The sequence below is a fragment of the Castanea sativa genome, chromosome 11 (assembly GCF_040712315.1).
Source record: "Castanea sativa cultivar Marrone di Chiusa Pesio chromosome 11, ASM4071231v1".
NCBI classification, from domain to species: domain Eukaryota; kingdom Viridiplantae; phylum Streptophyta; class Magnoliopsida; order Fagales; family Fagaceae; genus Castanea; species Castanea sativa.
This window is the reverse complement of record NC_134023.1, coordinates 54,797,778-54,811,856: the sequence shown is the minus strand read 5'-3', so window position 1 is coordinate 54,811,856 and position 14,079 is coordinate 54,797,778. Positions and strand designations below refer to the sequence as shown.

The window sequence follows — 14,079 nt, the reverse complement described above, 5'->3', positions numbered from 1 at the left end:
CTCCCTACAATACAAAAAAAAAAAAAAAAAAAAAAAAAAAAAAAAAAAAAAAAAAAAAAAAAAAAAAAAGTCCTCCATGAAATTGAAATCTATTAATAACTACCTTTCAAAAAAAAAAAAAAAAAATCTATTAATAACTATATAACAGTATAACCATTAAACCAAAATAGAAAAGAAAAAAAAAAAAAGCATAAATAGAGGAAAAAAAAAAGAATGGATGAGACCCACTTGATTAAAACTTTAAACCCTGTACTCTCTACAGTAAAACTCCATTTTTTCTCCAATAAAAAATACTTATTAAGCTCACAATTTCACAAACCCCATTCACCAAACCAAACCCAAAAAATAAAAAAATCTCTCAAAAATTTCCAATCACACTATAAACTTTGCAATTTTTTTTTTCCCCATAACCAAAAGAAAGAGAGAAAAAAAATGTCATCTCTGCTTCATCACTCTTATTGCTCATCATCACCTCTCACTTCTCGTTCCTCTTTGAAATTGAATTTCTTCATTCCAAGCTCTCGAATCCCTGCCTCCCAAAACGCCGTCGTAAGCAAAGCAGCTCCCTACTCTCTTCCCTCCTCTAACCTTTTTATTTCATTTGTTTATAAATTACGCACACTCATCAGTTTCAATTTCATATTTCAGAGATGTAATTTGGTGGAGCCGTTGAAGTACGAGAACGGAAAGCCTTTTGCTCCATATCTCAGCAGCAGCACTACTACTGACCAAGCAACAACAACAGCGCCTTCCATTTCAAACGCACACGACACCAGGCTCCGTATATTTTCCGGCACCGCCAATCCCGCTCTCTCTCAGGTCAATATTCATTTTTGTTTTCACTCATTCTTTTTAGTATTTATGCGATTAAAGTGTTTTAGCGAACATAAGAATTGAGCTCAGCGGGTGCGAGAATTAAAATGATTAGTTATGATGTTGGAAGGAAGTTAGGATGTAATTAGAGGTGTTACTAAATGGAATTGTTAAACGAGTGATGTGAAAGGTTGAGGTTGATATTAGGAAGTGATTGGTAAAATCAATAGAATCGTGGTTTTAACAGCGGTGTTAAAAATGTTTTAGTGAACGTAAGAATTGAGCTCAGCGCGTGCGAGAATTATAAAAGAAGTAGTTATGATGTTGAGAAGGAAACTAGGATGTAATTAGAGGTTATCGAATGGAATTGTTAAATGAGTGATGTGAAGGTTGAAGTTGATTTTAAGAAGTGAATGGTGTGCTTTGTTTTTGGTTTCAAAACAAGATTGGTAAAAATCAATTGGGCAATTGGGTGGTTTAAAATGTCTACAGCTCTATTTCAAAAGAAGTTTCTCTTATGGTTTTGCATTTCCTCGGTACCTTTGTTTGTTATGTTTGATTGTCCCAAGGGTCGGTGGAAGAGACTTTTTTTAGCGAGTTAAGAATTTATGGTGTGTATTGGAAAAAATGAGAGCAAGATTGTTGCAGCTGCCATTGTTGTTGAATCTTTCAATCATCATCCAAACTCTAATAGCATGTATCATGTAAACATTTAGCATTGTCATTGACATTATGACTACAACAGATCAAATGGTGACAAATCTCTCTTTTTTGCACAATACAATTTTGTTTGAATTGTATAAGTCATGCGCACCTTATTCTTAATGATATGGCTGATTTTGGCGTTTTACTTCATATTTTTATTGTACTTCTTTTAGTGTTATACATAGAAAACTCTTATGTACATATTTCTGATGTATCATCACATACTCAATAGGAAATAGCATGCTACATGGGTCTAGAGCTTGGAAGAATTAAGATTAAACGTTTTGCTGATGGTGAGATATATGTTCAGTTGCAAGAGAGTGTCAGAGGGTGTGATGTTTATCTTGTGCAACCTACGTGTCCTCCTGCAAATGAGAATCTTATGGAGCTTCTGATAATGATTGACGCTTGTCGGAGGGCTTCAGCCAAAAATATTACTGCAGTGATTCCATATTTCGGATATGCCAGGGCTGATAGAAAGGTAACTTTGTATGATTAGCAAAGAATCTGAAAAAAGGGAATTTATTTTGGTTAGCGTCAAATCAAATGTGCAAACACGTATTTTTTTATGGGTCTTCTGTCAATTCCTAGTTCAAATTGTTAAATTAGATAACAAGATGAGTGTACATCTCTTCTTGGATTCATAATAGCTTACCTTTTTTCTATAGCAAATCATGGCCTTAAAATCATATAATGTGTATGGTCAGGTTTCATTATGTTCATTTCTTCCAGTAAGGGCCTTATACTACATCATTGATAAGTGATCAACTTCATCGGGTTTTCTTCTCTGAGTTTGTGATCAATCACTGTGGTATATGTTACTTTATTGCCAGTGTATTTTTTGCTTTTTAAGTATCCATTTCCCTTATTATAATATTAATAAAATGCCGAAGCATAAAGAATAACAGATTTACTACCAAGTAGGAAAGCTTTTAAAAACAAAAATGGTTATGAACTTTAAAGCCTAAGATAATTACTAGCTTCTGCATGTGCATGTTTTAGGAATTCTTCCAGAGCTGGTGGTTGTAGTCAACATTGATACACAAGATAAGTCTTTGCTGAATTCAAGTTTGTTTTTCTCATAATTTCAAAATATTGATCTTTCAGACTCAAGGGCGTGAATCAATTGCAGCCAAACTTGTAGCAAATTTGATTACGGAAGCAGGTGCAAACCGTGTTCTTGCTTGTGATCTTCATTCAGGGCAGTCCATGGGCTATTTTGATATTCCAGTGGATCATGTGTATGGTCAGGTAAGAAATGTATGCTACTTGCATTTCTTCTATGTTGATATCCACATACAAAGGCCCCAGAGTTTGACAAGGATTTCTTGTCTCTGACAAAGCTACTTGAAGTTGAATCGAATTGAGATAGAATTTGGTTTTGCTAAAAAAACTAAAACAGAACACTTATGTTATATTCCTTTCTTCCATAAGTGTCTTTACATTCTGGGAAAATATCCAAAAATTCCTTTAAAAAAAATTCCAACGGGTTTGTCTTAATATAATCTGAAGATTGTGAATTCATTCAAGACGGTTGGCTTTTTTGAGTACAATAAATAACTTAAGAGTCTGCTTAATGAGCATCCAATAGGGGTCTTTGCTATGTTAGTATTTACATACGAGGGTGCTGGAGTTTGACAAGGATTTCTTGTCTCCTACAAAGCTAGCTGAAGGTAAATCGAATTGAGATAGAATTTGGCTTTGCTGAAATAGAATAATTATATTACTTTCTTCTATAAGTGTCTTTTACATTCTGGGTAAATATCCAAAAACAACCTAATAAAAATTCTTATTGGGTTTGTCTTATTGTAGTCTGAAAATTGCTTAATCATTCAAGGCAGTTGGTTTTCGATTATCATAGAAAAATGCCTTTGGCTTTTTTGAGTACTGTAAATAACGAGTCTGCTTGATGAGCATCCAATTAGGGGGATTTGTTTCTCTCTGCGAGTCTTCTTCAATGTTGGATATACCTAAGTTCTTTGTTGCTCTCAGCTGCATCAGTCTCACTGATTCTTGATGCATAACCTATAGAAACAACCAATGTTTATTTTTTAGTAACATGTCATTATAAACTAATTAATAAATTGGTAATATTTTTTACTTTTTGCATCACCAGCCTGTGATACTTGACTACCTCGCCAGCAAATATATATGTTCTGATGATCTGGTAGTGGTCTCACCAGATGTTGGCGGTGTAGCCAGAGCCCGTGCTTTTGCCAAAAAGTTATCTGATGCCCCTCTAGCCATTGTCGATAAAAGGCGTCATGGACACAATGTTGCAGAGGTAGGATCTATTGAAATTTACTTTTGTCAGTGTCAATTTATTTAGATTTTGGTCTATTTATGCTCTTTTACAGAATTCCTACAGTTCATAGAAAAAAAAAATTAACATGAAGCATCATTTGGAAGAGAGATGGGAAATTTGTGAAATTATTTTTGTTTTTTTTTTTTTTTTACAAAAAAGAAGATTGATTCATTTTGGTAATTCTGAAAGAAAATGTTTATGACTAGGTATCAATGTATCATAACATTTCACATTAAAATGAAAAACCTTTGTATCCCCTCATCCCTTGAAGTCTTGAGATGAGTGAACATTAAATTATTTCTTTTTCTGATTTAGTGATTCCATCATAAACCAAGATTACAAAATTAAAAATTAGAGATTTCTGTTATTATTTAAGATTTTCACGTTCAGCTTCCAAATGCTAATCATTGCTATGGCTCAAATTCATAATCCTTTTTTGATTGGTGAGTTACGCATGGACCCATTGAACAGAATAACAAAATAATTTGATGATGAAATGTATAACTGCAAGTTATCTTTAATGTAAACGTGTTCTTAGGCTTTGTCAATTATTTGCATGTGTACAATTGTGTAATTGTGTCATGCTATTAGCACCAATATCTAAAAGCTGTTTTGGTCTTCAAATGTGTCCTGGAGAATATCAATATGTCCATTTTTTTTTTTCTAGAAAGACCATTTTTACAATTTTAGAAAAGAAAAGAAAAAGGACTTACTTTTCATGTACTTGAGAAACTTTGAAGTCCCATACCTTCTGAAGCATCCCTGACATTTTTTATATGCTTCTATTTCCCAACCACCCCAAATGAGCTCCAAAGTCTATCTAGTCTGACTCCTTGTATTCAGTATTATATACTTGCAACTATATTGCTTTTTTTTTTTTTTTTCCTTTGAAGTCTATAAAGTTGTTTCAGACTTTTTTTATTGCCACATTGTCGTGTTGTCCTGCAAATCGTAGAAATACATCATATATCAAGTTTACCTTTAAATTCCAATACACATTTATAATATAAGTAATTAAGTGCATACATATGTATCTTCTTAAATCCGTCAAAAGCTTCTTTTTAAAGTTGTTCATTATCATTTTATTTTTTGATGTACAAATAATTGCATAGTTTGCTGGAAAATCACATGACAGGGACTTAACCCCAACCCAAAGTTAGTTAGTAGAGTTTATGACAGGACACTGTGCTCAATAATGTGATAGTACAGAAATGCAAAACTAAACTGTTGATTTACGTTGACTAAGCAGGAGGCATGAACATTTACTAGTCAGTTGTAACATGATAATGTAAAATCTAATATAAATGGCAATGCTTGTTTATGGAGCACAAGTACTTTTCTGACATAAATTTTGCCAAATTGCATCAGGTGGAATCATGCCAGCAGGGTGTACTATAGCATTAAGCAAATTTTCTATTCTTTGGAAATCTATGAAAAGACTTTTAGACCACCCATCACTGCCTTTCTCCCCCATTAGTTTACTTTTCTCTTTTTGGATGATGCAATAGATTGTTGCAAATTTTACTTTGCCAATAAGCTGGACCAAAAGTGGAACCTCCAGCCCCAACCTCGAGACAAGGTGGAGGGTGAAGTCGTGGGTTCAAGACCCATTAGGTGTGTTTGTGTGTTGCTGCTAAAAAAAATTTCCTTATTATAAATGTCAAAATGAGGCTTTGATTGTTGGAATATATCTTTGGTAGTGGTACGCCCTTAGATCAACAATTGCGTACTTGTGTGTAGTGGCTTGCATCTTTTGAGGAAGTTAGAAATTTATCATATAGGGATGACTACAGAGTGGGTTTGGAGCAGCAATCTCATTCCTGATTCTTGCTCCTGCCCCCAAATGGTCCACTGTTACTTGCCCTGCCCAGCCAAGCCTCCAAACACCACAAAAACCACCATCTGTAACACACACTTAAACCCACAAAACCACCACTGCCACCCAACAACTAAAGACTGCCACTCATTGCTATACCCAAGCCACCAAACATCCACAAAACCACCATCTACATCACCCACGGTAAATTAGTTCAAAATTTTCTAAGTTAAATATCCTTCAGCAAAGTTAAGAAAAGCATTAATAGACTTATAATGAACCATACACATAGGATTTATTCACACACAAAAATGTTGACAGCTTTCAAACGATTAGAAGATTTTAAGTATACTATCAACAACAGTTTCTCTTCTTCAAAGATGACATCACATCCAAAACAAGTCATTATTTTATTAATGGCAGCTATTAAAATTTCGTGATTGGGCCTCCTGAGTGGAGTTGTGGGAGGAAAAGAGTAGTAAGTTCATAATGTAGTTTTAAAATTATTTGTTACAATTCATACGTAGCAAGGATAGTTCTACGATCGTAGTTTTATTGGATACCGGTACTTCTCATATACCCCACGATGTGCAAAAAATCAATATCTAAAGAAAGAGTTATTATAAGTTCAAACCATAAAGCAGTTAAAAAAATTATAGAGATTTACTATTTAGCATCTTATCCCTAGCACAATGTGTCCTGATTTTGGTGTATCATCTCCTACTTTTCAAAAAGTGTCATATGAGTGTGTCCATATTTCATTGTATCCATAAGCTAGATTTGTATATCTGCTTGATAGGGGTTTTTAAATGCTTTCTTGTAGAATGATAATTTCACTCCCACATGCATATTTTTGTAGACTTTCCACATGTCCTGGATTTCTAAACCTGAACCAAAATGCTTTAGATTTCCAAGTCCAAGTCCACGTCTACTTTCACTTCTGCTGAAATGAAATAAACATGGCTCTTTTCTATGCAATAAATGTGGAAAAGAAAGGCCTTTAGGATGTGGCGGTATTGAAAAAAGGCATTGTCTTGGGAAGGAAATAATGATTGTCTTTTGAAGGAAACTTGCTAAAAATTGTCGTTCTATATATTTTTTGCTATGATGTTATCTTGGTTGTTTCCATATTTAAACATTTCTCGTTAGATTTACAAAATTATATCGAATGTCATTATGCAGGTGATGAATCTGATTGGCGATGTGAAGGGAAAAGTAGCAGTTATGGTGGATGATATGATTGACACCGCTGGTGGGTTTTCCAACCTTTTTTTTTTTAGACAAGAAGATAGGACCACTGCTGAGAATTAAAGTTAATTATTGGATATAGCAATCATAAAGTTCTTGCTTGTTATGGTTATGTTTTGTTCTAGATAATCCATCACCAACAAAATTGAATGACATATGACAATATTTATTCCTAGAAAAAAAAAAACATTGGAATTTGGGACTTAAAGAATACTTTTTGTGTAGAGAAAATGATTTCACAATGGTGGTAGTATGATGGTGGTGAGGTTGGAAAAGTAAGGAGTGTTGTATCTGGATTTAGTATAGTATTTGAGTACTGGGTTATGGCGCATACATCTAAAACCTACTTGAGGAGTTGATGTTTGATTTGAATCTGCCTATGACTATGTGACAATCAAACAGTGATTCACATGGTTTCTATTCTTTTATTTCATGTGTGGACCAAGTATATAGAGGTGAATTGTCATTGTGTTCAAGAAAGAGTGGAGAGTGGTGTAATGATTCAATAGGAGTCTAAGTGAATGACAAGTTCCTTAACCTTTGTGCAAAACTAATTTGGATACACTTCACAAGAACCAACGGTGTGCATGGATTTTTTAAATTATTTGCCATGTACCTTTGCGCTTTCATTACTTGTTGATTCTCTAGCAGGTAGACATCTGGGTATGATTTACTTGGGTTGTGCCTCACCTGCGTGTGGTTGTTATTTGAGTATCTTCCAATTTTTGAATCAATTTGTCATTTTGAAATTACTATCGTCACTCTAACTAGTGTATTAGTTATTTTTCTTTTGATTCTCTCTCTCTCTCTCTCTCTCTCAGACACACGCACAAATGCATACAAACATTCCTTTGAATGTTCCTGCAATTAATACATAGGTTGATAAATGAATCTTCCTCATCATGTGACAATCTCATTTGTAAATTTTCAAGTTTGTGAATGGAACAGTCCTTAAGCCTATATTGTTATTATGTAAGCTACAATGACCATGGATGATATTTCAACTACCTTAGGGACCTGACTAGATGTCTCATGTTTTCAGAATTCTTAATTAGTGTTGCTTTTCCTTGTTATCATCATCTCTGTTTGTCTGGTGGTTTTCAGGGACTATTGCCAAAGGTGCAGCACTTTTACACCAAGAGGGTGCTAGGGAAGTGTATGCATGCAGTACACATGCTGTTTTTAGGTATCTAGATCCTTTCTAGTGCATGAATATTCTTTTTTGTTCATCATATGTTAATTACTTTCTTTAGCAGAAGCTGCCATTTGCACGATGTACATGATTGGTAGTTGAAACTGTGGCCAATAACTGTTGGTTGTTTCTTCTTTTAGGGTAAAGGAAAAGCTGTTAGATTTAGGCTGGTCATGATGAAGACAGTTTGTAAAACCTTATGAAAAATATGCTTGTGTTGTGTATGGGGAGTTATTCATGGCAAGATTTGCCATGAGCTACTGTTTTCTGTTCGTATGTCTGCTGCTGCTTTTATAGCTGTGTAGTATGATTCATATGTCCTGTCGTGAGCAAAGATAGGTAGGCTCGTGGACAGTTGAGAGGTATAGTAGGTGGAATAGTGTTGCACTGGAACTGATTGTTTTTCTCCTTAGTGAGGTGTTTCCTTCTCTCTGGTTTGAATGTATTTGCCTTTTTATTTTGAGTTAAAGGTTGAGAAATCTAGTATGTTACTTCAAGTAGTTTGATATTCCGTGACTTCAGTTGAATTAATTTTGTTAGTAGGTAGAAACATTTTGTCACTTTTGTGTAGTCTCCAAGCACTACAAAGTTAAGGAATTATTCCATTTACCCACTAGTTTGGATGCTACAATAGATTTATCATTGAAGTAACTTTTTGGATGGTCATAAATACTTCTAGGCTCTGTATGTCTTTTAAAATATAGTTTAGGCATGATTAAGGACCTAAGAAATGTCCCTTGCTTTTGTTGGTTAAATTCCTCTAATTGGTTGATATCATTATTACTAGGTTCTGTGCAAAGCCTTCTTTCTTTAATTCCTCTTTTTAGTATGCAATATTTTTAAATGGATTATGAAATCATTGGTTAGCCATTGTTATAATTTGTAATAAAATTATGGTGTATTTCTAGAAATTTGGTTATGAATATCAAATTAAAAAGTCTTGAACTTTAATAAATGCAATAAAAATATTCATGCCTCTTTTGATTTTTGAGCTCCATGCATCTTTTTATTGTTCAACCTGATTTATTGCATTGTTTTTCTGGTTGCAGTCCTCCTGCTATAGAGAGGTTGTCAAGTGGTTTGTTTCAAGAGGTGATCATAACAAATACCATTCCAGTGTCAGAGCAAAACTATTTTCCTCAATTGACAATCTTGTCAGTAGCAAACCTCCTTGGGGAGACCATATGGCGGGTTCATGATGACTGCTCTGTAAGTAGAATATTTCAGTAATAATAAATTAGCCAAATGGAAAAAATTAAAATTAAAAATTAAAAGAAGTTCATCCTTCAAAACACGTAGGGGTTTATCTGTTACATTTGATTTGTGGCTATGTTCCTTTGTTAGTGATAGTTTCATAGGCAAATGGAAGAATGAGACCTGCTGAAAGATAATTGCCTAAACCATAGTTCACAATTTTGAATTTTGAAAAGGTTGAAACTTTGGATACCCAAGATTACCAAAAAACAGAAAGAAAAAAATTAAAAGGCGAGAATCCAATTTGCCTGTGCTCTAGATTGTCCTATTTCTAATTCATATCATTTGAGTTATATATCAATTTCTATTTTATATCATTCTAGTTATATATCAATTTCTATTTTATATCAGGGTAGTCCTGCATAGGTTTTCTAGTTTGAGAACAATGGTGTTGTAAGTAATTTCAATTTTTCCCCCAATTTTCAGGGCGGCTTTGAACCCTATTCCAGCTTGGGTATTGACTGAGCAATTTTCGTCGGTTGTACACTCTCTTTAGTTCCATTACGGTATCATAGTTTCCTTGTTGGAAACAGAAATTGATAATGAAATCAAAATGTATTAGCCACGTAATCCTTGGTTTTCAGTCGGTTTTTTGTTTAAAGCTTTGTACACTTGCAGGATTATGGAATAGATCCTTTTGAAGAGCTCCAATTGAACCCCATGTAGGTCTCAAAAGATTCTCAGTTCCCCCTAATATTTTTTATTTCTTTTGAGAGAGTGATTGATGAAGATAAAAAAAAGAAAGTGTACTCAGAATAATGACAATTGATATATGATGTATATTTCACCTAGTCTGGTTTAAATTTTCATTAAGTAAATGTCTAATAATATACTTCTTGCCTTTTGCTCATATTAATTTATAAATCGATCTCATAATATGGCTTAATTTTTCATTTGAGGAATGAATAAATGTTTTCAAGCTGATGCTTTTTTCACAAATAATCACATACATTTAAGTTACAACATAAAGCTTTCTAGGAAAACAAATTTTCCATAACAACTTTCCAAAATGTGTTTAACCAAAAAACAATACTTTATGCAACATGGTTATTTTCTAAAAATCTCATTAAAAATCTACTTACCTCGCGACCCACAAACCTAATTCTCTAAATTCCAAAGGAGATTAGCTAGAATCTAAACAGTATCAAGCAAACCTATCACAGTGAGCTCAAAGCTTTAAATTGTATCTAACTACAAATTAGGAATTGCTAAATAATCAATTAATTAGGCAAGCCTATTATTTAACCTCACAAGTAATGTATTCCACTTCCAAAATTTCTCAACAATCTAATTCACAATGCATAAACTCCAATTTACACTCATAAATCATTCAAGGTATTATCTCTAACATCAAAACCTCAACACCTCATAAGTACTTGCCACAAAATTTACACCACATCAACAAGAGACCCATGATACCAAAAATCATAATATCCTCCAAGACAAACAATTTGAATCTTTAACTAACTCCAAATAATCAATAAAAATTATATTCACCATCTATTTCACGTTAAAAAGTCAAAACCCCAAAATCTTCGCTACTTAGATAGTCGCCATTGTAAAAACTATAAATCTACTCATCAAATAAATCTACTAAGACAAAACCCATACATATAAGCACATGAATATCACTTCCAAAGCTCATAAATCATATGAGTATCATTATCAAAGCTTAGATAAAAAAAACTTCTAGCAAAAGCATATAAACCCACCAAAAAGATTAGAAATTTTTATCTCATATAATAGAGATGAGTGAGCCTTAGTTTTTTCCTATAGAGTTTTTCAATAAATTTTGCCGGAAAAATGGTGGAGGTGGCTGTGAGATGAGCACCGGTAAGAAAGTGAAAAGAGAGAGGTAGAGAGTAGTGTACGTTGTGTTTGTGTGAAATGAAAAAGAAAATAGAAGGAGCTTTAGTTGGCCGGCCAAGAGAATGAGGGAGTGAAATGTGCGGTAGGTAGTGAGTAGGGTAGGTGGGGCATGTGTGAGCCTCAAAAAATCTGACCCCCCCCCCCCCCCCCTCCTTTTTTTGAATGAGGTGAGACGTTACAACTTTGAAGTGGAATCTTATTTTCCTATATATAGGTGGATTTTGTTTGGTCTATCAAGAAAATGACACAATGGTCAGAGGTCAACAACACTTTAGAGTTTCGGTAATGCTCTATTCAGTCCACTGTAGCTAACACTTTATCTAATCTTAGTTGGATTCTTCCCCTCCCCGGTCTTTGGTTGCACCAAGTAAAATCTTGCCCTTTAAACCCCATGTCTTGGCACCCATAGATATTTATAGCCTCCTTAAAGCCCTCCATTTGTTGCTAAGATCTTTTAGGACCTCCTGCTTTCTTTATTGAAGTCTCCTAAACATATCCATGGAATTTATTACTAGGATTTGAGTTTCTGAAGCGAATTCCATGATCCTCTCCTCAAGCTTGTTTCTGGATTTCCATAGAAATATATTAATCAAAGGGATATTTCCCCTCAGAAAATAGATAGTTTTTTCAACATCACTGCCCTATAGAAATATATAAAGACACTACCTAATCTAAAAACTTAAGCCTATGGATATAGCTCTAATAATGTTATATTAATTTCTCATTTTACTTTTTATTTTTATAATCTTTTAATAAGTTATGAAGATAGTAAGTTGTAATTGGAATATACATTCACATTGATTCAAAAAAACCTATTTTTACAATTAATGTACTAGGCACAATATACAATGTCAACAAATATAAGGAAAGTTATGCAAAAAAATTTATGTCACTAGACTTTTATGGTATAAATATTTTCATGAACATAAATTACAAAATCTTCACAACCAAATGTTGCAGGGAAAATAGTGTTACTTCCTCCTCTCACATAAATTATGGACCTCATTATAAATTTGATTAGTGAAACTTATTATTAAATGAGAGAAGGAAATATCATATAGATAGATCAATGTAATCTCCAAGTACTAAAAAAAAAACAAAGAAAACCAAGAGAGTGGGTTTTATGGCTATGAAATTTAGATATGAGTAAGGCCTATGATAGGGTGGAGTGGGTTTTTCTTATGAAATTATGGAGAGGATGGGCTTTCATAAAAAATGGAGAGGATGGGTTTATGAGTGTATATAATTTGTCTCCTTTTCTATATTGGTAAATGGAAAACCAAGGGGTCATATTGTTCCATCGAGGGGCTTGAGACAAGGGGACCCTTTATTTCCATATTTGTTTCTTTTATGCTCTGAGGGGTTAAATGGGTTGATCCAAAATGTTGTAAATGATGGGTTGGTTCAAGGATTTTCTCTTTGTAGGGGAGGTCCAAAAATTTCTCACTTATTTTTTGCAGATGATAGCATTCTATTTGTCGGGCAATAACAAAGGAGGTAAAAACTATCCAAACCATTTTAAAGGTGTATGAAAAAGCATTAGGTCAACAAATAAATGCAGATAAGACTACTCTATTCTTTCGAAAATCTGTTGGAGAGGAAACAAAAAATGCTATAAAGTTGTTACTTGGAGTGCTTGAAATAAAACAATATGAGAAATATTTGGGGTTGTCAGTGGTGGTGGGAAAAAATAGGAGAGCCTATTTGAACTATATAAAGGATAGAGTTTGGAGCAAATTACAAGGATGGAAGGAGAAACTATTATCACAAGTTGTGAAGGAAGTGCTTTTGAAGGTAGTAGTTCAAGCTATACCCACATTTGCAATGGGGTGCTTCAAACTTCTGTTAGGCCTTTGTAGGGATATTGAGATGTTGATAAGAAAATTTTGGTGGGGACAACGTGGGGAGCGAAGGAAGATCTATTGGAAAATTTGGGAAACACTATGTAAACCTAAGAAAGAGAGAGGATTGGGGTTCAAGGAGCTTGCAAAGTTTAATGATGCAATGTTGGCAAAACAAGTATGGCGGCTTATTCGTGATAAAAATTCATTGTTTTATCGTGTTTTTAAGTCAAAATACTTTCCCAATGGCTCCATTTTCGATGCTAAACAAGCCTCAGGTTCCTTTGCTTGGAAAAGCATTTTAAAAGCAATAAGAGTCATTTTACTAGGTGCAAAATGGAGAGTGAAGGATGGAAGGTCTATCAGTATTTTTAAGGATAGCTGGATTCTAGGTCTCTCGGGTGGAAGAGTTGTGTTTGCCATATCAGGTTTAGGCAGTGATGCTTGTGTGGCAGAATTGATTAACCAAGATACAAGTAGCTGGAATGTGCAATTGATTCAAAATTCCTTTCTGCCCTTTGAAGCGCAACAGATTGTTGCTATTCCCCTCTGTGCATCATCTCAACTCGACTTCCTCTATTGGTCCTTAGAACAAAATGACGTCTATTTAGTTAAGTTAGGGTACAAGACTATATCTGAAGATTCAAGGTGTGATGAAGCTTCAAGCTCTAGCAGAAGTGGGGGTGGAGGTCTTTGGTCTGGGATTTGGAAATTGCAGGACCTGGCAAGATATAACATTTTTTGTGGAGGGCATGCACTAAATGTCTGCTAACAAAACTAAACTTGATGAAGAGAAAAATGGTAGCAAATCCTATGTGTCATCCGTGCAACAGATTGCCTGAGGATGTAAAACATGCATTGTGGGATTGTAAGGCAGTGAAGATTGTCTATTGCAAGGAATTCAGGTAGGTTAGCAACCACGGCATGGTACATTTGGACCTATTGGAATAAATCCAAGTTGGGGGAGAAGGTTACAACCATTGGGAAGTCTTGGGGAATCTACAAAAACTTATTTGCTGCAATTCAAGGCAGGCCA

At 34.2% G+C, this 14,079-nt stretch overlaps 1 protein-coding gene across 1 annotated transcript; it reads left to right on the top strand.

The window, feature by feature from the left end:
* The first annotated feature begins 322 nt into the window (after positions 1 to 322).
* LOC142617757 (ribose-phosphate pyrophosphokinase 1) lies at positions 323 to 10,124 on the top strand. The gene is made up of 9 exons (XM_075790709.1): positions 323 to 549; positions 649 to 819; positions 1,751 to 1,999; positions 2,626 to 2,769; positions 3,635 to 3,802; positions 6,822 to 6,891; positions 7,992 to 8,073; positions 9,129 to 9,288; positions 9,760 to 10,124. Exons 1-9 carry the CDS (start codon positions 433 to 435, stop codon positions 9,796 to 9,798), a joined length of 1,200 nt encoding a protein of 399 aa, XP_075646824.1. The 5' UTR covers positions 323 to 432; the 3' UTR covers positions 9,799 to 10,124.
* The last annotated feature ends 3,955 nt before the right edge of the window (positions 10,125 to 14,079 follow it).